The 26,014-nt window shown below is 44.1% G+C and overlaps 1 protein-coding gene across 1 annotated transcript in view; it reads right to left on the reverse strand.

The window, feature by feature from the left end:
• Window positions 1-14,875, reverse strand: part of HECA (HECA ribonucleoprotein granule regulator) — a 39,842-nt gene extending 24,967 nt beyond the window's left edge. Inside the window, exon 1 of the mRNA XM_083176582.1 lies at window positions 14,238-14,875. Coding sequence (XP_083032708.1) covers window positions 14,238-14,499 — 262 coding nt within the window. The 5' untranslated portion in view covers window positions 14,500-14,875. The remainder of the gene's footprint in view (window positions 1-14,237) is intronic.
• Between the last annotated feature and the right edge of the window lie 11,139 nt (window positions 14,876-26,014).

Genomic DNA, 26,014 nt, shown 5'->3' on the forward strand with positions numbered 1-26,014 from the left:
TCAGCTCCTACCTGCCATGTTGCAGGCTGGGTTTAAAAAATGACAGACAGGAGCTGATTAGCTGGCTGTTTATCACTCTCCGTTTTATCACTTTTTGAAGCTTGATACATCTGGACCCTTGTCCTTTTACTGATGTCAATGGGACATGGAGTTTTTATTGATTTAAATGGAAGCTTCCACCTCAATTATTCTTAATGTATATCTACAAGTTTTGTTTCAGGTTATTGTGAAAATTTCTTTAAAACAAATTGTGGCCCTTTAGACATATCGGTCTTACTCTGTATTCAATTTTGTAAGCACAACGTTTAAGGTTTTTTTTTTTATAAGAGCATCTAAAAATGCTAGCACATGCATATTAAAACCCTGCAGCTCTTTGTTAAATTATTTTATATATTGGATGTTATTTTGTCTTGAATTAGCACCTGAAAAGTTATTTTCCGACTTTTCACACAAAACCTGTAACATGGCAGTTAGGGGATTATTGGTTAGTACTTTATCTCTTTCCACTTTATCACTCTCCAAGGCTTAGTACATCTCCCTTAAAGTCAGATAAGGGGCATTATCCAGTTGTCTATGCCGTATAAGTGTTGCATATTAAAAAATCTTTTGGATTGGACGGATTAGTGTAGATGTGTCCGAAGAGAATTCTAAATTATACATATTATTGTTTCAATCCCGTCCTCAAAATTTGTCATGCCTTAATGGAAATATTCCCCTATGGATGTAAATTTACATAATAAGGGGAGGTGCATCCCGGAAAATAATAATAGTAGTCTACAGAAATGGAAGAAAAAAATATTCCTATAAAAAGGGGCACTCTGTAGAACCAATATGAAGTTCTTAAATAGACATTTCTGTGAACCAGGTAAGACCACACTGGTGGTAAAAGCAGAACATTTATTAAAGATAAATTAAAATAATCATAAAGCACGTGAAATATATGTGAAAACTCATGACCTATAGTGAAACATTAACATTTTAAAATATGTGCTCTCTCGCGCTTACATCTGTTATTTAGGGCCAAATGTATCAAGCTTCAAAAAGTGATGAAATTAAGAGTGATAAACAATCAGCTATTCAGCTCCTACCTCTCATGTTAAAGGCGGAGTTTGAAAAATGACAGGTAGGAGCTGATTGGCTCCACTTTTTTAAATTTGATCCATCTTGCCCTAAATCTGTGTTAGCTTGTGTGCAAGGGATGAGTGGATTGGATTCAGAATAAAATGTCCTACTACTGTGTGTCCTCCGTGCTGCCGGGGACGCCGCAGAGCACAGGAGGTGACGGAGCCCCCCCCCGCAAACCACATTACAGGTATCGCGGGGAGCCACAGCACCGCGATGCCAGCCGCATATGTTAATACATATGTTGTGCTGGCATCGCAAGGGGTGGCGATGTATATTAATACCTCTCTCTCATGCTAGATTGTGTTCACATTACCCCTTTTATGCACTCATATTATATGAGATACTGGTACTTATGTAATATCTGGGCTCCCGTTTTTCTTAAGAGACCGCGACCGCTCGCCACGCTTCGGGCACGGTGGCTCGCTGCGCTCGCCACACTATATAAAATCAACTCCATGCGTAGTTGGATAGTAGAGGTATGAAAAAATGGGGTGCATTTAACATGGGAGCCCAGATAATACATAAGTACCGAGATACTTGTATATTGCCACATAGGTTTTAAATCCCATTATCTTTGGCTTCTAGAATCATATTGTTCTTTTGTACATGACCCTTATGTATATTAAACTACTTATTAAATAGTATATATATATATATATATATATATATATATATATATATATATATATATATATATATATCACTGGTGTCGTTCTCATGGCCCATCTGCCTCTGTGGAACTACTGCAACCAGCATTAATAGATTCTGTGGCAGGGCATGCTGGTTGCAGTAGTTCCACAGAGGCAAAGGGGCCATGAGAACTACACCAGTCTTGAAAATATATGCTTTACTGTTACCAGATTGCGACGTGTATTAAATATATGCTTGAAGTGTGTGGACCCACCCTGCTCCCACTGATACATGTGATGTCTTGTGATTTTTCTAGGGGTGGGGCAATAAAGGTAGCAATAGCAGTATTCTTGGCCCAGACAATTTCCCAAGATAAGATCAAATATATAAAATATGGAACATTACTGTATTTTCACACATTTAAAACATGTTAAACTGGAAAAATTACATTGTCCTGACAAAGAAAGATGGCGACTTAAGAAAGGGAGAAAAATGCCTTCAAACATGTCGACCGCTTGTTCTGCAACCCGCATTGAATATGCGGACCCAAATCACCGGAAAAAATTCTCACCGGTCGACTAGGTACTCGACAATCGAGCAAAACGAAACGCAAAAACCAGCGAGCTCGCCTCGAAACTCGTGAAAAGATCACAATGAGTACACGAGCTTGGAAAATACATAATTCACATTGAGAAAATAAACACTTGAACAAATAGCAAGCTCAACAGACCCCCCTAGGTGATAACTCCAGAACTTGCATTGCATTCAACAATTCATTTTAGTCTTGGCTTATTTACAAGAGCTTAATAAAGTCTGCTCATTTTAATTAGGGATGAGCACCAGGACCGAAGATTTGGATTTGTCGAGCGGCGGTGAAAAGTTTTGGATTTATTTGAAAAATGGTCAAAAAAAAAAATTACCAAATCACGCAATTTTTGATTTTTTTTTTTTTGTCCCTATAATAATATTAGCCTCAATAACATTAATTTCCAGCAGTTTCCAGACAATTTTGACCGCCAACCACCGAGGATAATATGGATAACTATGCTAAGCCACACAAAGTGGCTTCTGACTGTATACTATGGGTGCAGTACACACAAAAAATGAATAAAGACAAGAAAAATTGATTAGGATTTTTTAAATTTGTTTTTAATGCGCAGCTTGGACAACGCTGCTTGGACGCAGAACAAATCACACACCCATCCTTCTGACAGTATATACTATGGGTGCTTTACATACAAATAATGAATAAAGACGAGAAAAATTGATTACTTTTTTTTTATTGCGCAGCTTGGACAACGCTGCTTGGACGCAGAACAATCACACATGCAACTTGTGGTGTATATTATTGGGGTGCAGTATACAGCAAAAAAATAAAGAACAGCAAAATGTATTTTTATATTGTATTTCTTTTTTATGGATGGCCCTTGGATAACACTGTGTGGACCGTGGATGCAGATCAATTACACACTGAACTTGTTCTGTTTCTTCTGACAGTATATATGGTGTATAGTCTGCACTGCACAAGTTCACAACACCCCTCTGTCTGCACTGCCCAGCACTCCTCTGAGTCTGCACACTAATGTAATGATGACTGAGTGATTGATGACAACAAGTACAAGTTTAAGTTAAAAACCCCAGTGCCAAACCCCTCTGCAGTCTGCATGCACTGCACACAACACCCCTGTCTACTCTGCACTGCACAAAACCCCTCTGCACACTAATGACTAATGAGTTATTAATGATGACAAGTTCAAGTTAAACACCCCATTGCCAAACCCCTCTGCAGTCTGACTCTGCATGCACTGCACACAACACCCCTTTCTCTGACTCTGCAGTTTGCACAAAACACCTCAGTTAAAGTTTAAAACACCCCAGTGCACGCAGAGCTGTGCGCAGCAGGAAGAGTGACTGTAAAATTGCGCCGAATTCTCGAGACACCAAGCTTTTATAGACTCGGCGTCTTGCGAGAATCCATCGTCAGCTTCCAGCGTTCGGCCGTGCTCGGGTTTCCGAACAAAGCCGGAAACTCGCAAGCGCGTCTCGCGGGCACTCAGGCCGGCTATGTTCGGATTCCGTGGAATCCGAACCGCTCATCTCTAATTTTAACCATCCATCCTCTCATGTTATGTCAAAATCGATAACCTAAAATCAGGGGGGGAAAAAAGCTATAAAAATAAGAAAAGAAAAATAACCTCTACATATAATAAAACTAATATTCTTCAATCTATGTGGCATGGATCACATACACACTGATGTTCGGTCACCAGCAGGTGGGATGTTTTGCCATTACAGTCTTAAGTACAGTGACCAACTGACACTGAAAGAGGTAATTGCGCTAGAAAGCACTCATCGCTGTAATTCATCCTGCATTTAGATCTGGACTGAGCTGGCTAGTTTTGAACCCATTTTGAGGGTCTTCCAGGGCCTTTCTTGAAAGGACCTTCTTTCATGCATTAATGACAAAGACACAATGTGTGGATGTAGGGAACTTTATAACATCATTCCGCAATGCTTCTAACACTCAGTGCCCCCCTACCCGTATTATACCTTCACGAGCATGTGTCCACCACTTAGTTTACACGGGGCGGTTGTAGTTTGCTAACCCATGATATATATTACATAAATAATATATCTTTATTGATAGCAATGCTCGTGCAGGGAGTCACAAGATCAGAAAGAAAATTTGGTTAACAGCGGCAGATATAAAATGCCTGGGCCGTTAGGCAGGCTGTGAGAGAACTACCATTGAGAGACATGTTGCCAGAGTCTGGGCTGGGGCAGCATCATCAGGGATTAAGGGCGGGATGTATTAATATACATCACCGCCCTTCACCGCGATGCCAGCGCATATGTACTAACATATGCGGCTGGCATCGCGGAGCGATGACAGAGGCCCCCCACAATATCTGAAATGTGGTGTGCGGGCGTCTCCGTCACCTCCCTGCCACCTCCTTCTCCCTTCATGCCGGGACAGCTTAGCGTGGCTGTCCCCGGCGCCTCCCCCTGCAGCCGGAAGGACGTCCGGCTGCCTGGCTAGAGGGAGGAGGGGGTTTACCTTCCGGGTTCAGTGGGACCTGCAGCACGGTAAGCTGGAGGAGGGAAGGGGGGGGGGGGGGGGGGTCGGCGGAGGTAGCGGGTGGCTAAAAGAAGCCCATAGGCTTCTATAGGGTATCGCCACCCAAAGGTGGCGATATAGGTTACATAACACCCAGCTTTTGCCAACTCCTACATGTTTAACGTAAAGCGCAACGGAATCTGCTGCACTATATACGAAACTGTAAATAAAATAAACATTTCCTTTACTGATCTCACTATGGAGAGTAATAGTGGGCATTTACTTCTGCGATTTCTTGCAGCAGTGCATTGTCATCCGATCCCCTTTATTTACAGTTTATTATACAGTTTCCTTTGAGCCTCCCGAGACCTTCCTGGGAGGCAGGAACGCATGTGATACTTTGCATGTGACATATCACAATTGATCACACTCCTGGGAGGGTGGCCAAGTCAGAGGTCAGAAGTGCAGCAGGTCCAACCTAGAATTCTGATCTATGTTTACAGGACCAAACATTGGATGGGATGTTAAACACATTCAATTTGGCCACTTTTTCACCCAATTCGATGGGAATCAGGTGAAAAGTGGTACATACTGTAGATGACCTCTTTCTGATATGCCGAGATATCCATCAAGCAATCAAATTAAAATTTCAAAATTACTTATGTGTCTATATAGTACTTGGATATTCATTAATCTCTTGTGAACAACAAGCTGAAAAATAATTTATACCAAAAACCAACAGACATAAATACCATTTTACAAGCCACCAACCAGAACCCTGCTTCTACAATCCTCCCTCTGAGTTTACTGCATCCTGCTGTGGGCTGTAATTGAATAGCCATTGAAACTCAATTAGCCCACAGTTAATTATTACAGCTAATTGAATCGTATCCATAACATAGGAGCTGTAAACATGTGACCTACAGGTAGGGTGGCAAATCACGGGACCGGCAGGATCCGGACCTAAAATGTCCGGGCTTTCAATCATCCCGGGATTTCAGGATTAGACTGCACATGCACAGTCTAATGCTGGGCAGCATCTGAGCACCTGCTCAGACGCTGCCCAGATGTACCCGACCCCGGTATGCGGCCTGCTCAGTGTGACCTATGACTATCACGCTGCGCTGTCACATCTCCGCTTCCTTGCTCCCGGCCGTACCTCTTGCTGTACTGATGCTGCTGACGCCGCCATTAGTCTAAAGGCACTGGACTCCAAGCACTGCTGCTCTCTGCACCACTCCCGGCCACCCACCAAGTAAGTAAATCTGCAGGGCGGCTGGTGGGGGGCGAAGGGGCATGTTTTTTTTTTTGTAGGTATGCCAATCCCAGGATCCTGGAATTGAGCAGTTTTCAATCCCGGGATTGAAAAAATTACCAGGGATTGGCATCCCTACCTTCATGTTGTAGATGAAAAAAATAAAAGTATTAGTACCAAGTAATTTCATAAGACAAATGCGTCACAACTCCCCGCCATCTGTAAGCATTGTTGCATTAATGAAACATCCTTTGGAATTAATTAGTAAATACAGTTTCCACAAGAAAGTCCCTGGAAAACCCGGTCTCAGTTGTTGTTCCACAAAAGCAACAAATACATATCAATGGTTTCAGATACAGTGGATATATACACAATTTCATATAGAGCGTATGCGTGCTACTCAAATCTATTGGTCAACCAGGTGCTCTGGTCATCAAGAAAGAAAGAAAGCACAATAGGGGAAGGTAAACATGCAGTTCCATAAACATTGACCCTGCCATCTTAAGGAAAACCTGCATCCAAACAAGGCTCTTTTTAAAAGGTGCCCATACAAATCACATGCGATTTGGTCACTTTTCATGCGATTGCACAGGCTGCTGGTATGATCAGTCACCTCCACAGCCAAGCCAAGCAGGCTTAGCTGGGATTGCATATGACACATATGCAAAATGACTGAACCTCCAGGGCGACTCAAGAGGGGACCGCGGGTGAATTCTCCCCTGAGAGAAGATGCCCTAATGCTGGGGTAGCCAACTCCAGTCCTCGAGAGCTACCAACAGTTAATGTTTTCCAGATCTCCTCACAGAATCACAAGTGAAGAAATTAGCTCAACCTGTGGATCTTTTAAAATGTGTAAGTAATGAGTGCACCTGTGCAGCAGCTAGGTTGTCTGGAAAATGTGAACTGTTGGTAGCTCTCGAGGACTGGAGTTGGCTACTACTGCCCTAATGTATGGCCACCTATACTTTTCATGTTAGGTTGGTGACAATTATCATTAAGGGGCATAGTTGTAACAGTGACGGTGTAGTGCGATGTCGTACCTGGCTCTGGATCTAACGACTTCAGCAGCTTCAGTACTCTTCACGGCCTCTTTGGAAGAGCCTGCGGCAGGGAATGGTATACCCCAGGGAGGACCCACAAAAGGAAAACTACCACTAGTAGCAGCGACAAGGATTTATTAAAACGACACACAGATTGGTCGCTGCAATATTTTAATAGGTGCTTATAAATAAAATGACAAATTCTTGGCAGGCAGTCACGGTAATGCACAAACAAAAAGGTTGTATATCCGCGCTAAAACTCAAACACACTGACTTTAAAAAAAAATATTTTTTGGTATGAACCGTATACACTGCTGCGTATATTTGCTCCTAGTTTTAAACTCCACAGCAGGTTTAAGCAGCGTATGTTATGGGAAATGCCAATTTCCCCAGGGTACAAAGAAGCAGAAAAACAATATACGTAAACCGCGCTCAGAACCATATATCGATAAAATTAAAAAATATATTTATTTATTACACTTTAACTCACTGGCCAGTGATAATACACAATAATAAATGTAAACAATTAACATTGAATATAAAAACCATGCATCTAAAAACTCCTCAATGTCTAACCTTTCTTGATAGAGGTATCAAGGTCCCATATTTGTAATGCAATGGACTATTGATCTCTGTGTAATTGATCATTTGCAGAGACTTCTCTATTTGTAGAGTCTTCTAGACTTAGTCTGGCCAGACATAGAGTTTAAGAAAAAACTTTTAGTGTTGATTTTAAAAGATAGGGAAAAAATAAAAATGACAATAAAAATGAATAGTTGAATTACTATGGGAGCGTCCTCCCTGTACCTGCTTCTTCGGCAGCAGCTGTTATGCTGTTTGTGGCTGTATTCAGCAATGTTCTTTGAGAGCCCGGGCTTTTGCCAATGGGGCTCCCTGTAGTGCCGGGAGCAATCAGCTGTGTGTAGGTGACCCGGTCTCAGGAGCAGTCAGCTGTAGGCAGGTATCAAGGGTAAGACCTCCTGTACTCCGGAGAGATAGAAAAGGTTAAGAATTAGCTCAATGACGCGTTTCCCCGCCTCCGTGGGGACTCGGCTGATTCTTCAGATATTGAGTCACGGTAATGCATTCAATAAAACAATAATCACTTTCAACATTCTCAATTGAATTGGCTTTAGCGGTTATAACCGATATGAAGAACAAATACTACAAGGAAGAAAGAACATTTGCAGAGAAAGAACATCATTTCCCTAAAGTGCTATAACCATACATATAAGGCGACTAATTAAAAGGGATCAGGCAGCGCTCCGTAACCTGTATTTATTTAGCTCCAATCTCTGACTCTGCAGTCAATCTAAACCATTCAATAAACCTATTGTGAGTTAGCAACAAATCAACATACACTGTCCCAGATAACAGTCACTGGCTCAAAGAAACTGTCCCACGATGACAGGTCCTCAAACATATTAAGTCCCTACAATAGTGTGCAAACCAATTTATAATCCACAGAAAAGGATTGGCAAACAGTCCTCGAGTTAGAGGGACAGGAAAGTTCCCACTTTTAGGGTAACCTCCTGTTTGGTACTTTGACCAGCCTGCAGGGGTTAGCCAGGATAAAAGACTGGCCTTAACAGTGGGAGCCTAACAGATGCTCCTCAGTTCCGGGCTCTATACTGTCCTTCAACAAGGGGTTGGAGATTACTGCAGCTGGGTGTAGCGATGATTCCCAAAATGGTCACCCACCCCCTACACAAGGGTGAAGGGTCTGGGGAGATGAGGCACTTTCTATCTTACGCCCGGAGCGGTCGGTGAGGGCGGTCTCGGTGGGGCAGCTGGTTATGGAGTGCATGAGGTAACTGATATGCCCCTTGTGCTGCCGGCCATCCGGGATGTACCTGACCTTTCTGCTGCCGGTAGTGATTCTCCCGGCTCCTCTGGTGGACTGGCTCCTGCCTCCTGCCTCTGGAATCAGCTGGGGTCGACGGGGTCAGCGCATCTGCTCGGTGGTTCCATCAATGCCGCCTCTCCTGCGCCCGGGGCCCGCCCCCTTGCTGACGCGTGTCCCGGCTGGCTACTTCAGGTGAGCGTCGTCTTCTGGCGCGCCCGTGACGCTACTCGGCTCTCAATCATCACTGGGGCTGCTGCAGGGATTCGGCGGTGTGGTGAGGATGTCAGCGGCTCTCCTCTCTGGGCAGTCTCTCCTTGTAAGTCTACGCACTTCCCCGCTGATATGCCGCACGCTGCCAACTTCTCCTCCTAGCACGTGCCAGACTTCCAGCTTCGTCCTCTCTCCTCACACTGCCACTCCACTGGAGTCCTTCGTGCTGCCTGACAGCCAATCCGCACGGGCCAGGCTTCTCCTGTAGGATCCAGGTAGGGACAGCCAGCAGGGTCCTAGTGCTGGCCGGGTCTGGATTACCCTTCACAGCCCTGATCACATGGAAAGGGGTTCCGCAGGCAGCATTGGCTGCAATTTTTAAACTCCTCCGGGGGACACGGGGATACCTAGAGTGGGGTACCACATATTTATTAGGTGTTGGAATGAGAAAATACCTACCAATCAGCTTCTGTAGTATTTCAGACACCGATTGTAACATATCAGTTAAGAGTTGATTGTGTGTATTTTAGTGTTCCTTCCAGGAAATGGCAGGATGCTTCTGCAGGGGGCAGCATAAGGGGGCTGACCAGGCCTGCCGATGTCACTGTTGTGGGCAGGCCTGGCCGCCGCCATCAATAAAGGGGGTGGGCCCGGCCGCCACCATCATGAAAGTGGGCGGGCCTGGCCCAGCCGACGGCACAACAAAGGGCAGGCCTGGCTGCCGCCATCAATAAAGGGGGCGGGCTCGGCCGCCACCCTCATGAAAGTGGACGGGTCTGGCCCAACCGAAGACGCTGCGCTGCCGGAGAAGCGCCGACCATCGCCATCTCTGGCGGTGCTGGGCTTCCCCATGCACACTGGCAGGGACAGGCAGCAGGCTATTTTAGCACTGCTAGAGGGGCAGAGCGCATTTTTCCCTTTAAAAATCGGGCAGGGTGCAGCACCCCGCTAAAACAGCCTAGTGGGAAAACTATATTTTCTCTCTCTACAAGTGTTGACACATATGGCCCTTTGTATTATAATCATGAAGTGTATGCCCTTCCTCTGAGTTTTGCTCGTGATGCATTTCTCTCATAGGGGCAGATATATTAAGTCTGGGGAAGGGAAAAGGGGAAGGTGATAACACAGCCGCAAATCAGCCCCTTCAAGTCGCTGGTTTAAAAAAAATGACACTTGGGGGCTGTCTGGCTGCTGAATTATCACCTCCTACTTTATTACTTCCCTAGGCTTAACTCTTTCAGGTCCAATGTCTAGTTAGGCTCAACAGCCCTAGCGCTAGCTGCAGATCCATTGGTGAGCCACTTCAAAATAGGAAAATTAACATTGTTCAACATTCAATGTAGACCATTTAAAAAAAAAAAAATTATTATATAGACACATACATACACGCACGCGCACACCAGACTGAACTGCAAAAAATAAAAAAATTGGACTGCAATGGGGTAAATACATCTGCCCCCTAATTCCATACTAACAAAACCTCGGACAGTATTGCGCATGCAACATTTACAAGAAATTTGGGTTGTCTCGGTCACTGAAGTGCATTATAAAATAGCTGCTCAATTAATTTAGTAATATAGGTACTTATGTAGTATCTGGGCTGCCGATTTTTTGATTGTATGCCTTAAGTTAAGGCATACAATCAGATGCGATGCGATATCGCATCGCATGCGACCATCGGATGCGATGACCCGATTTTTCCATAGGAATCAATGTTAAAATGGACTGAGTCCATTTTAACATGGAATTCAATGGGAAAAAGGGGTCCTTTTCACACCCCTACTATCCAAGTGGGCATGGAGTTGGATATAAACCTGTGGCGAGCGTAGCGAGCCACCGAGCCCGAAGCGTGGCGAGCGAAGCGAGCCCCGCGAGGGGACGGTATTCTGTGTCCGCTCGCCACGCTTCAGGCTCGGTGGCTCGCTACGCTCGCCACAGGTTTATATCCAACTCCATGCCCACTTGGATAGTAGGGGTATGAAAAGGACCCCTTTTTCCCATTGAATTCCATGTTAAAATGGACTCAGTCCATTTTAACATTGATTCCTATGGAAAAATCGGGTCATCGCATCGCATCCGATGCGATGCGATGTACCCGATTTAGAAATCGGCAGCCCAGATACTACATAAGTACCGTAATATATCCCAGGTTCATAAAAGGGGGGTGTTTTTTCTGGAAAAAAAAAAAGGAGGGTACTTGTTTCCTAGCACGGCCACACCGATTAAGATCGGGGTGGTCGTGCTGAAAAAAATCGGTCGATCGCATCGCATGCGATTTGGTCGCATGCGATGCGATCGACCGATCCGACCGATTTTTGACCCGATTTTTTCATTAAATCCAATGTAAATTGGGTCCCTGGGACCCAATTTTACATTGGATTGAATGAAAAAAATTCCAAACCCCCCCAAATTGAAGCGCGTACACAGCGCCCCACGATAGACGGCAACCCGAAGCGTGGCGAGCGCAGCGAGCCCGCGAGGGGCGGCGGTACGCGTCCTCCGACCTTTTCATGCCCTACTATCCACTAGGGCGTGGAGTGAGAATAGAATAGTGTGGCGAGCGCAGCGAGCCACCGAGCCCGAAGCGTGGCGAGCGCAGCGAGCCCCACGAGGGGACGCGGATACCTTCACAGGTAATCGCGTCCCTTCGCGGGCTTCACAGGTGTCGGCGTCGCCACGGACACCTGTGAAGCCCGCGAAGGGACGCGTTTACCTGTGAAGGTATCCGCGTCCCCTCGCGGGGCTCGCCTCGCTGCGCTCGCCACACTATTCTATTCTCACTCCACGCCCTAGTGGATAGTAGGGCATGAAAAGGTCGGAGGACGCGTACCGCCGCCCCTCGCGGGCTCGCTGCGCTCGCCACGCTTCGGGTTGCCGTCTATCGTGGGGCGACGACGGGGACATTTTTAATGTGAAATGGGTCATATTGACCCATTTCACATTTTTTAACATTTTTACACCATTTCAATGTTAAAAATTTTTTTAACATTGAATCCTATGTAAAAATCGGGTGCATCGCGTCGGGACCAATGTTAATGGTCCCGACCGACGCGATGCCCCCGATATTTTACAGTTCCCGACAAGATTTCAATGTTAAAATTTTTTTTAACATTGAAGTCAATGCAAATATCGGGGGCATCGCGTCGGTCGCGTCGGGACCAATGTTAATGGTCCCGACCGACGCGATGCCCCCGATTTTTGTTTCCTAGCCGGCAAAATGGACCTGATTTCAAAAGAAATCGGGTCCATCGGGCTAATCGTGTCCCTTAATTAAGGGACACGATTAGTTACGATTGTGGCCGTGCTAGGAAACAAGTACCAAAAGGAGTTCCTCCAGCACACCAAAAAGTACCCTCTAGTATCAAAAGAAGCCTTGGCGCAGTCGAGAGGCGTAACCATGTCTTTGCAAAATATGCATATATGCAACTATAGCTGGGTACACACTAATAGATATATCTGCAGATCAATAGACCGTGTTCTCCATACACGCTGCCCGATTCGTCGGGACTGACATTACAGCATTGCCGACAGCTGTCACAACTGAGCTGTCAATCACCGGCGGCTCCTGGCAGTCGACGGATTGCCTGCATCTTTAGATATATCAGGCACCGGATGAGTTGCACAGCCGACTGGATATATCGCTTGTACGCACTGGCCAATGATGCATCATTATATTGGCCATTTAATTGAGCGGCAAATAGAACGGCCACTGTGTATTAAGATCAGTGGATTTTCTGTTATCTTAAAGTGTTCAAGACTTATTGCTGACACCTTCTGTTTTTTTTATTATGGGGTCAATCCAAGATTGCAATATGGTGGAGCCCCAAACACTTTTAAACAATTCTCGGCTGTCCTAAAGTGTGGACGCTACTGCAATGACTCAATGGTATATAGCTGAGAATTGGATTGACCCCTATGGGTTATAATTGGGTCACATGGAACGGTGAAAGTATTAATAATAAACACTTTTGATTTGTGCAAAAATCCTGTGGGTAATGGAGGTCACCTTAATGGTTTGCTATGAGATGAAAGGTTTCTTAAAGGGAAGAACACAATCCGGTTTTGGGCGTTAATCGAACGGGAGTCATGATTTTAGTGGCTGGTTTCACAATTCCACATGTAAAACAATCAATCTACCATTTATAAAATTGAAATAGAAATCTGGACTATAAAGGATTTGTTTGGGGAGGGGGGGGGGGCTATTGAGCTGGGTGTGTGGGTTATTTCTTTTTTTACATATTTCATGTATTTTTTTTCTAGTTCATACAGTTAGTAAATAATGCTGCAAGTAGTTCGAGAATGATTTATGTGATTTCAGAGACAGAAGCAGTTTAGTGACAGTTTCCAAGAACCCAACAGAAAAATAGAGAGGAGGAACTTCAGGCATGTACTGTATGCACTGTAATATGACAAGCTTTGCTTTTGGCTGACTGGTCTATACTAGGCACCAGATATTTTCTATAGATTATTTTATCAAGTGAAAAAAAATATATACATATTATAATAATATTATATATATTAATTATAGATAGCTCCATCTAATGATCAACAAAAGTGATGATTGAATCATAGCCCAAAACTAGCAATTTTTATACCAATGCAGAACAAAGCAAAAACTCATTTGTCAGCTTGAATAATTTTTCATTATTTAGGAATGGTCAAAACAGAGCTACCAAGATGTTTTGTTAAGATAATTATGTAGAAAACTCATACCACAGGCAGCATGTTCCCCCCTTGTCACTGAGGGGCTGCTGATGGACAGGTGCTAAATCCTGAAGCTAGAATAGGCCTGTACAGTAGCAGTTAAAGGGGCATCGTCCCCAGCATGACCCCATGTGCTGCATTATAGGGGGGAATCCGGCAGAAGTACTGTGCAACATGGGCCATCAGCTGCTGCTACTGGCGTTGCTCACTTGTTCCGTACATGGTGGTGTCCCTGCCCAGCGTGTGCCCCACTGCCACACCTCCTCTGCTGCTATTACACATAGCATATATATTTATACACACACACACACACAATGCAGTGACAGGTGAGCGGGGGCTGCTGTGCGGTGTCCCCCTCCCCGCTCTTACCGTTCCTATTGCTGTCACAGGGAGGTACGGCCGACGCCACCGGAGCTATAGCCGAAGATGCGACGGGCAGTGCAGAGCAGGGGGCGGCGGCTGTGGCTCCCAGAGTGGTGGTGGTGGCGGCGGTGGCGGCGGCTGCTGTTGCTGCTGCCATGCCTCCTGCAGCGGCGGCGGCTGCGGCTGCCATTGCTCCATTATCCTGCTCATCCCCGCTGCTGTTGGCGCGCTTGTTCTTCTTCCCCTTGCTGTTCTTCACGTTAGGCATTGCGCATGCAGAGGTCAGATCCGTCCAGGGAGTCTTCAGCTGCGTACTCCGCTCCCCTGCATGCTGCCCTTGCCGGGAACACAAAAGCAGGCGCTGCTCGCGTAGGGTCTATCTCCTGCGCTGCTGCATGCCGGAGCCCTGCGGCGGGTGCGGTGGAGAGCGGCGGGGTGTGCGGGTCTTGCAGCAGGCGTGTCTCGTTGTTTTGGTTCTGCTCTCCGTGCTTTGCTGCGGCTCCTCCCCCTGTCAGTTTCCCCTGGACCGTGTGACGTCAGCCACCGCTGCCCATCCCCGGGGTACGTCCGTACGATGCCGCCCCATCCTGTCCCCACCTCCAATACGTCCGTTTCCGCGCCCTCTCCGCCTTCCAATCTGCGGGCCGGAGCCGTGGAGGGCGCGGCTGCCTCTGCTGCAGCGTTTTCCGCTGTCACAGTGTGGTAGCAGCCGCAGGCTGCAGCTTAGCAGCACAATGGATGGCGGCGGGAGGGGAGGGTGCGCTGGAGCTGCTGCGGGGAATGCGGCTCCCTCTGTATGCATACTGTACACGGATTTCCCAACCCGCAATGCACCGTCTGTTACATGTCTGGGACAGGAATTTTGGGAGTATAGCTCCTTGTTAGAAACATCTGTTTTTAGAACACTTGTATGATACTGATGTTCAGTGTGCATGTTCCTTGATCCTATACCTTTTCTATAATAACTTTCCTGGAATCTCCTTCCAATGATTGTCCCCATACAAACACTCCCCCACTGTGTTTGTAGGAAGGATAGAGATATAGAGAGCGCTTTTTAACCACCAAATGGAGATTCCACCAACAGATTGTCAAAATACAAAACAGTACAAGTATTTATAAAACCAGTGTGCCTTTTATTAAGTAATTTTTCAGAATCACATCTGGAAATTGTGTCCTTTTCGGAAATAAAAGTAACCCGACGCGTTTCGTCTTGAAAAAGACTTCATCAGGGGTTTAGTACTGCAGGTGGTAAAAATAACAATAATGGTATATTAAATACTGATATTTACAGAAACATACACATTTTATACATACATTTAAAAGGTATTAATAAGAACCAGCGGACCTGTCTGGTCACTAAAAAGCTTATATATATGTAACTTAAGAAAACGAGCACAGAAAAATGGACGAAGTAGAGTGCTAGATAGCATAAAGAGAGGACTGGATGGAAAAAAGGACTTGAGGGTTATTAGGAGGGTATTAAACATACCGCAGTAATATTATAACGCTTATACCAGTGTGTGTTTCCTCAGTTTTGCGTAGATAGTAATGACCTCCCTCAGTGGGGCAGCTTTCAGGAATCTGTAGGAAAGCCATGTGTACAACATCATTTCTATACGTTTTTATACTTGATGTGCAAAAAATCATTTTTTGTATATTAAATAAAGAAGGTTTGGAGGAAGTTGGACGTACCAAAAATAATTAAATAATGCTTATTGTCAGCTTGTTACTCTTCCATATTACGTGGGTGGTAGTAACCTCCCTCCCTGGGACAATTTTAGATGTCTGAAGGAAGAGAATCATTTTTTATATATATATATATGTATAGGTTTTATACTTTAAAAGTTCATGGAAAGGTAGTGTAAATAATAGACATACCTAAAAGATAATTTTGAACATATATACTGACGTATAATTTCTTTTGAGGTGGGGGGCTGTAGAAGCCTTCTCTTCAGAGGGATTATTACCTAATGGTCATAGAAAAAATGTATAATGAGCAATATCTCAAAACCATTTGAGGTAGAGGAAATTTTATACTTCACATACCCGAATTATCCCCTTAAAGGGTCAAGGTAACCACGGTGTGTCGAAAATCTTTGTAAGTCTCGAATATGAGTACCTTCAAAATACTTTCTAAATAGATATGGATGGGACCATCATATAGCAAAGAGTTGCCAACAAGTAAAATTCAGTGTTTGACCCGGTCCAGTTCAGTGTTTGGTCCGGTTTGAGTCTGCAATATCTGAAATAATGGGCATCTAAGTATATGGCGGCTATTATTAGTATACCCATACCAATATAACTGTGGGGTGGGTGGGAACATTTACATACCTACTGGTCCGTTGTAAAAATGGATAAAACGCACATAGGAAGCAGAGCAGAAGATTCAATTTCTGTGAATAATGTAAATTGTACCAAATTAGATCTATACGATTGAGAGGGTAAGTGTCAGTCACATTCATCTAAGTGCAATATTGGTTAGTTACACCTTCAGGTATAATAAGCTGTTAGCCCTTTCATTAAATTAGTGCAGAGCACAGTATTGTTATACTAACAACATGGGGTGTATGGGCTTATAGCCCTTTGTTGAATTCCCACAATGAGTGTGATTGCTTAAAACAAGTAAACAATTTGACCTTAGCAAGGCTCTATGTGCAAAATGTAGCATTATTATCAGTACATCAATGTCATAACAGTACATCTGTGCTGAAACATTGTTGCTCTAAACAAATAATAGCAATCAACAGTATATCTGTGACATTCATGGCAATTGCAACCAAAATGGGTTTAGTGCAGAAAGTTAACAACAGTTCTAATAACCATGGTCAAACAACACACCACCTCCTCTTACCTGGTTTCAATGGGAAGTTCAGTAATGCTCTGTCAGCCAATACAACTAGCTGTTAAACTGGCTGCCTTATAAGCCCAGGGGTAGTGACATCACTTCCGTATGTCAGAAGTGACACACTGAGAGGATTCGTACTAATTACTGGGGACAGCGTTCGTCCTGTCAATATGTGACGCTGCTGCAGTTAATGTGAATTAAATGCTGGCGTTCTAGATGTTAGGGAGCTGGGGTTTAGGTCCCCTGGGGTACCTAATTGACACGCGTGGGGACCCAGGGGACCTAAACCCCAGCTCCCTAACATCTAGAACGCCAGCATTTAATTCACATTAACTGCAGCAGCGTCACATATTGACAGGACGAACGCTGTCCCCAGTAATTAGTACGAATCCTCTCAGTGTGTCACTTCTGACATACGGAAGTGATGTCACTACCCCTGGGCTTATAAGGCAGCCAGTTTAACAGCTAGTTGTATTGGCTGACAGAGCATTACTGAACTTCCCATTGAAACCAGGTAAGAGGAGGTGGTGTGTTGTTTGACCATGGTTATTAGAACTGTTGTTAACTTTCTGCACTAAACCCATTTTGGTTGCAATTGCCATGAATGTCACAGATATACTGTTGATTGCTATTATTTGTTTAGAGCAACAATGTTTCAGCACAGATGTACTGTTATGACATTGATGTACTGATAATAATGCTACATTTTGCACATAGAGCCTTGCTAAGGTCAAATTGTTTACTTGTTTAAAGCAATCACACTCATTGTGGGAATTCAACAAAGGGCTATAAGCCCATACACCCCATGTTGTTAGTATAACAATACTGTGCTCTGCACTAATTTAATGAAAGGGCTAACAGCTTATTATACCTGAAGGTGTAACTAACCAATATTGCACTTAGATGAATGTGACTGACACTTACCCTCTCAATCGTATAGATCTAATTTGGTACAATTTACATTATTCACAGAAATTGAATCTTCTGCTCTGCTTCCTATGTGCGTTTTATCCATTTTTACAACGGACCAGTAGGTATGTAAATGTTCCCACCCACCCCACAGTTATATTGGTATGGGTATACTAATAATAGCCGCCATATACTTAGATGCCCATTATTTCAGATATTGCAGACTCAAACCGGACCAAACACTGAACTGGACCGGGTCAAACACTGAATTTTACTTGTTGGCAACTCTTTGCAATATGATGGTCCCATCCATATCTATTTAGAAAGTATTTTGAAGGTACTCATATTCGAGACTTACAAAGATTTTCGACACACCGTGGTTACCTTGACCCTTTAAGGGGATAATTCGGGTATGTGAAGTATAAAATTTCCTCTACCTCAAATGGTTTTGAGATATTGCTCATTATACATTTTTTCTATGACCATTAGGTAATAATCCCTCTGAAGAGAAGGCTTCTACAGCCCCCCACCTCAAAAGAAATTATACGTCAGTATATATGTTCAAAATTATCTTTTAGGTATGTCTATTATTTACACTACCTTTCCATGAACTTTTAAAGTATAAAACCTATACATATATATATATATAAAAAATGATTCTCTTCCTTCAGACATCTAAAATTGTCCCAGGGAGGGAGGTTACTACCACCCACGTAATATGGAAGAGTAACAAGCTGACAATAAGCATTATTTAATTATTTTTGGTACGTCCAACTTCCTCCAAACCTTCTTTATTTAATATACAAAAAATGATTTTTTGCACATCAAGTATAAAAACGTATAGAAATGATGTTGTACACATGGCTTTCCTACAGATTCCTGAAAGCTGCCCCACTGAGGGAGGTCATTACTATCTACGCAAAACTGAGGAAACACACACTGGTATAAGCGTTATAATATTACTGCGGTATGTTTAATACCCTCCTAATAACCCTCAAGTCCTTTTTTCCATCCAGTCCTCTCTTTATGCTATCTAGCACTCTACTTCGTCCATTTTTCTGTGCTCGTTTTCTTAAGTTACATATATATAAGCTTTTTAGTGACCAGACAGGTCCGCTGGTTCTTATTAATACCTTTTAAATGTATGTATAAAATGTGTATGTTTCTGTAAATATCAGTATTTAATATACCATTATTGTTATTTTTACCACCTGCAGTACTAAACCCCTGATGAAGTCTTTTTCAAGACGAAACGCGTCGGGTTACTTTTATTTCCGAAAAGGACACAATTTCCAGATGTGATTCTGAAAAATTACTTAATAAAAGGCACACTGGTTTTATAAATACTTGTACTGTTTTGTATTTTGACAATCTGTTGGTGGAATCTCCATTTGGTGGTTAAAAAGCGCTCTCTATATCTCTATCCTTCCTATCTAAATATTGCCTCCCACTAACAGGGGGGGACATAGAGTAGCTGCTTAGAACTTAAGGGCGCACGTGGGGTCATTCTTCTGTTGCCCACTGTGTTTGTGTTTAACTTTCATTTAGAACAGGCATGTCCAAACTATGGCCCTCCAGCTGTTGTGAAACTACAAGTCCGTTCACGCCTTGCCCCAGTTCTGCTATTAGGGAATTCAAAAAATTTGGCAATGCATGCTGGGATGTGTAGTTGCACAACAGCTTGAGGGCCACAGTTTGGACATGCCTGATTTAGAACCTCTGTTTGCGGTCTTGATAGCAGGTGCAGTCAGAGACAAAAAAAGACCTAGTTGATTTCGTGCTGAAAGTAGCTGACTTTTGGTGTTTTGAGCTACTTTCAGCTCAAAATACCCCAGTGTGTACGGCCCGGCGAGGAGCACTGATGCGTGCTCCTGTGTCAGCCGGCCACTGCTATCCGTTGGGCTATTTTACCAGCCGAGTGAACCACTTTCCATAGTTTTGTACTTGGGAAAGTGGTTCACCCAGGGCCAGATTTAGGTACTTGTTTCCTAGCACAGTGCCCACGATTTTGATTGTATTGATCGGGTCGGAAAAATCGCGTTCATCGCATGCCAACCAAATCGCATGCGATGCGATCAACCCGATTTTTACATTGGAATCAATGTAAAATGGTCCCTGAGACGCGTCCTCCGACCTTTTCATACCCCCACTATCCACGTCGGCATGGAGTTGAGTTTATATAGTGTGGCGAGCGCACGCGCATAACTTCACAGGTATACGCGTCCCCTCGCGGGGCTTGCCACGCTTCGGGCTCGGTGGCTCGCCGCGCTTGCCACACTATATAAAATCAACTCCACGCCGACGTGGATAGTGGGGGTATTAAAAGGTCGGACGCGTACCACCGCCCCTCACGGGCTCGCTGCGCTCGCCACGCTTCGGCTTGGCGTCAATAGTGGGGTGGCGTTAACAATGGGGGGCATGAACTATTTCTAACCAGGCCCATTTCCCATTGTTCCCTATGTAAAATCGGGTTAACATTATTCTCTATGGGAAAATCGCGTTGATCGCATCGGGTAGCATCGCGGCCCATTATAATGGGCCGCGATGGACCCGATCAATGCGATTTTGTCTATCACCGGCAAATACACTTGTGATTGACATAAAATCGGGTCCATCGCGTTGATCGCATGCCTTAAGTACCTTAAACTTAAGGCATGCGATCAACCCGACGGGAAACGTGCTAGGAAACAAAGTACCAAGATTTATTTATTTATTAAGTTTCTTATATAGCGCAGCATATTCTTTACAAAGGAGACAGTGATACAACAAACAGAATATTTACAGACAGTCAAAATGTAGGAGGGCCCTGCTCGCAAGCTTACTAGCCTATGGGTGGCACGGCATCCCCCCTTCTCGTGAGGGGTCTGCGAAATATGGGAGGGGGGTTGTGGGGGCAGCAGCGTATGCAGGGGGGGGTTCTGAGTACCCAGAAACCCCCCTGGAGTCTAAGGGCACCAGGCTTAAAAGCTGTGGTCCCCATCCAAGCCTGTTAATTGCTCTTCCCAGTCAGATATTTCAGGATCTGTCTGACTAAAGGTCCATACACCCTGGGCAACTATGCCCAGGGTGTATGGACAGCGATGATGCCAATCATCGCTGTGGGGAAAGCCGCTCAGTGCCTACACACTGAGCGGCTTTCCCCCTGCCCGGCACCTCAATGCCGCTCATCTGCTGGTATAACCCGGCGATTATGCGGGAGCGCGCAGCAGCAATCACAGCTCATCGCCGGGGCATACACACTGGGTGGCTTTGAGCTGAAAGCCGCTCAAACTGGGTGTTTTGAGCGACTTTTAGCTCAAAGTCGCCCAGTGTGTATGGTCCTTTAGAGTTTTTCCAAGTGTATATTCCAAAAGCTGGGACTCTCCCCCTTTGATGGACACTAGTAGCTTGTCCTTACTTTTCCCAGAACCAGAGGTATCTGCCTTCCAGCAGCTGGTTACAGCTCCAGCTCCACACACCTGGTATGTAGTTTTATATTCTCGTTGGCAGATTGCTCTGCCTCCTAAACTATGATCCCCTAGTCCCCAGTACCATTTGGTAGGTGGGATTCTCTAGTTTTTAATTCCATTAAAATCCAAGAAATCAATTTCCGGGAACTGTGGATATCTGCAGTCAAGCAAGCTGTCCTCCCACCAGAAACTTATGAATAATAAGCCCACTCCACTATACACCCCTCCTCTGCGTATTAAACATCCTCTACCACCCAGGAAGTTATGTATCAGGGCCCCTTAATTCAGCCCAATGCCCCCTTCTCCCACACCATCTGTGCAGTAAAGGGTTAATTAGTGGAAATAACTGATCCAGGCCCTACATGCTGAGCAGTTGATATAATACCCTCTACCACCCGCGGGACATCAAAGCTTCCGCTCATAGCACCCCCCACCCCTACCACTGGAGGATCAGTAGGGGCCCCAATACATTGCTATGCCCAGGGGTCTACACTGCTGTTGACACCCCTGTGTGTATATATATATATATGTATGTATATATATATATATATATATATAACAATAAAGTAGAACGGCGGCACTCGCTTTCAACAATGAACTGAGACCACTCAGTAGCTGCGTGTAAACGTTTTCGGTTTATTCAACCTTCATCAGACATATAACAGACAGTGAGTACTCACCAAATATATAGACGTGCCTTAACCCATTCTCGTGTTCACCCTGTGTGCGCCGTATCTCTTCCCTCCTCCTTCCGTTGCGGGTGGCTGGAGGGGTGTCGGATCCGGCTAAGACGTTACTATGGTGACCGGTAAACAATAGTCACTGTTAGAGAGAGATCTCTACAGCGGTGTCGGGAAAAATTTGTACTGTAGCACACAGGGGGAATTCACGTGTCCGGGTGTGCACAAATACATCCAAAGTGTAATTCAGCACGTAAACTTAATGAAAAAGCAGTCTTAATAATAATATATACGTTTTATCATAAGAAACAATTCAGTGGCAATTGTTCATTAAGTCCCGCTGGTGCGACTGTATTCAGTCTCAGTATCCAGTATGATTCGCGCTGTAATAATTTCAGGTTGCGGTCTCCCCCTCTGCGATCTACAGGGATGTGATCAATCATGATATATTTTAAACTTGACAGGCTGTGTTGACATTGTTGGAAATGCTTGGCCACAGGTTGTTCCGCTGGTTTTCCTTCCAAGGCAGTTTTAATGGCACTTCTGTGCTGTGCCATCCTCATTTTAAAACTGCATATCGTCTTGCCAATGTAGTATTTACTGCACGGGCAGATTATGCAGTAGACCACATAGTTGCTATTGCATCCCAATCTATGTTTGATGGAAATTCTGTATCCATCATGCGGGTGTCTAATGTAGTCTGCTACAATCAGATGCATGCATGTAGTGCAACCTGTGCATTTGAAATTGCCCAGCTTTTTCCTGAGGAAGTGTGTTTCCTCTCTTTTGTCAAATTCAGAAATGTCAGTTTTCACTACATGGTCTCTAACATTTTTACCCCTTGTGTAACAAGGTAGCAATCTTCTGTTCTGGAAACCTTTTAGGTCCGGATCGTTTTGAATAATTGGCCAGATATGTTTTGCCAATTTGGTTATTTTAGTCGTTTCTGTATTGTAGTTATTCACCCACACCATACGATCTTCTTGCGTTTGGGTGTTAGTAGACGTTGTTGTTGCTGGGTTCTGTTTTAACGCTTTGTTCATAGCTTCTCCAATAAGCTTATTGTTGTAGCCTCTTTGAAGAAATTTAGTTTTCATCTTTTCCATCTCCGCTAGCTTCTGCTCCTGGTCACTGCAGATTCTCTGCACTCTTAGAAACTGCGAGTATGGCAATCCTTTTATTAAGGGTTCTGGATGGTGACTGGAAGCTAATAGTAAATTATTGCAATCAGTTGGTTTGGAATATATTGATGTGCTTATTTCTTTATTTTTGATTCGTAGTTTGACATCCAGAAAGTTTATTTCTTCAGCTTGAATGTTGTAAGTGAATTTGATGTGCTGATCCTGAGTATTGATTTGGCCCATAAATTGATCAAATTCTTCTTTTGTGCCCGACCACACTAGGAAGACATCATCAATAAATCTCGTGTACATTTTGATTTTTGATGCATGTTGTTGATTGCTGAAAAAAAGATTTTGTTCTACTTTAGACATAAAGGCATTAGCATAGGAAGGCGAGACACATGCCCCCATCGCACATCCTTGTGTTTGTAGGAACAGTTCCTTGTTGAACAGAAAGAAGTTTCTTTCTAGAACTAAACGTAAGAGATCAAGAAAAAAGTCAACTTGTGGCCCCTCATAATTCACATTGTCAGTGATGAGGTCTCTGACTGCCTGTATTCCTCTTCCATGGGGGATACTCGTATACAGGCTAATGACATCTGCCGTGCATAACCAATCTCCTTCAGCCAGGTTACTCAAGTTCTTTATTTTCGTAAGAAAAGTATTGGTGTCTTTTAGGTAAGTCTGTTGCACCTGAATCACAGGTTGTAGGTAATGATCCAGGTACCTGGCCACATTGTAATAGATGGAGTCCCTAGCGGACACAATAGGGCGTCCAGGAGGGTTGTTTTGATCCTTATGTAATTTAGGGACTGTATACAATATAGGTATCTTGCTGTTGGTGATTTTTAAGGCTTTTCTGGTGTCCTCAGTTATGATGCCATCCAACACCGCTTTGTTCAGTAATTGATCTAGTTCCCGTTGATATTGCTGCGTAGGATCTGCCTCCAATTTTTGGTATACATCTGTGTCATTTAGCTGTCGATAGATCTCTGTTTTGTACTGTTCCAGATCTTGTACTACAAGGGCCCCTCCTTTGTCCGCCGGGCGGATAATAATGTCTCTATAGGAGGATAAATCTTTAAGGGCATTGTTTTCTTCCCTGGTTAGATTATGTCTCCCTTGGTATTTGGTTTTTTTTGTAATTTCTGCGTTCAATGTCCTGGTGAACGATTTTATAGCTGGATTTATGGAAATGGGGTCAAAAGTAGATTTGGTTTTTATTGGACAAATATTTTCTCTTTGTTCCACTGGGTCTTTTTTGTCAAAGTACTCTTTTAAACGTAATTGTCGATTGAGACGGGTCAGATCAACTTTGTTTCTTAATTCATTGGGCTTGTTCGTCGGCACAAAATTAAGTCCTTTATTTAATACTGAAAGCTCTGCAGAGGACAACTGTCTGCAAGAGAGGTTATGTACTATTTGGCTTTTTTTGCCTTCCTTCCTTTGGTTCCTCTCGCATTGCTTTCCTCTTCTGGTTCTGGCGGTGGTATGCCTCCTCTTTGTCCTCTGGTACGTACACCTAAAGGGTGTGCACGAGATGATTCTGCTTGTTCTCTGGATGTTCCTTCAGATTCACTGTTGCCACTAGATGTTTCTGTGTCGAATCGGTTTTTAAATGGTCGTCTGTTATATCTTCTGTTCGATCTCCCTCTATTAGGTTGGAAGCCCGTCCAGTTATAAACACGGTTATCTTCATAGTCTTTATTTACTGATGCAAACTTTTTCTTTTTAAACGCTATGAGTTCACTCTTGTATTTATCCACTTCTTTGTTAAGTTTGTCCATCCAGTCGCATGTTTTGTCCGCTATTAGCAGGGGTATGGTTGTAGTTTCAAACTCTGTTATTCTTTCCTTTGTGAGGTTCAACTCCCTAGTTGCTTCCTCAATAACTAGGAGGATAAGGTCAAACGATGCCTTATTGAGAACTGCGGCCCAACGTCTACAAAAATCAGGATTGTTACGTCCTATGGTGGGTTTGTTTCGAATTCGGAATCCTCTAGGGATTTTGCGGTCTCTGAAGTAGTCGGATAGACATACTCCATGCAAGTAATAGTCGGTTTCCTTGTTCCTCAATTTAAGTAATTGTAAATATTGAGTTTCACAAGTCTCCTGCGGCTCGGTGCTGGAGAATTTGTCTTTGAACAGTATACGATTGGCGTCCACATCAGATAGTGAAAGTATTTCCCCAAGTGGTAGTTGGGTGTTGCGATATCCAGCAACTACCTCCTCCGACAAAGGTTCCATAGGTAACGAGTGAAAGTAGTGTTTCCCAAGAAAACCCTTTTAAAAGTATATCCTTTTTGTAGAATTGCGCAGGTGCCTTAGAAAAAGTCCCGTAACAAGTGATGTTGCAGTCAATATTCACCAATAAATTTGGTCTCGGCACTCCGGCTGTACAATCATTCAACGCTGCGGTGCCCTCCAAGAACCAGGCGTTCAAATATAACAATAAAGTAGAACGGCGGCACTCGCTTTCAACAATGAACTGAGACCACTCAGTAGCTGCGTGTAAACGTTTTCGGTTTATTCAACCTTCATCAGACATATAACAGACAGTGAGTACTCACCAAATATATAGACGTGCCTTAACCCATTCTCGTGTTCACCCTGTGTGCGCCGTATCTCTTCCCTCCTCCTTCCGTTGCGGGTGGCTGGAGGGGTGTCGGATCCGGCTAAGACGTTACTATGGTGACCGGTAAACAATAGTCACTGTTAGAGAGAGATCTCTACAGCGGTGTCGGGAAAAATTTGTACTGTAGCACACAGGGGGAATTCAC

This window comes from Crinia signifera, chromosome 3, assembly GCF_055691185.1.
Source record: "Crinia signifera chromosome 3, ASM5569118v1, whole genome shotgun sequence".
Taxonomy (NCBI): Eukaryota; Metazoa; Chordata; class Amphibia; order Anura; family Myobatrachidae; genus Crinia; species Crinia signifera.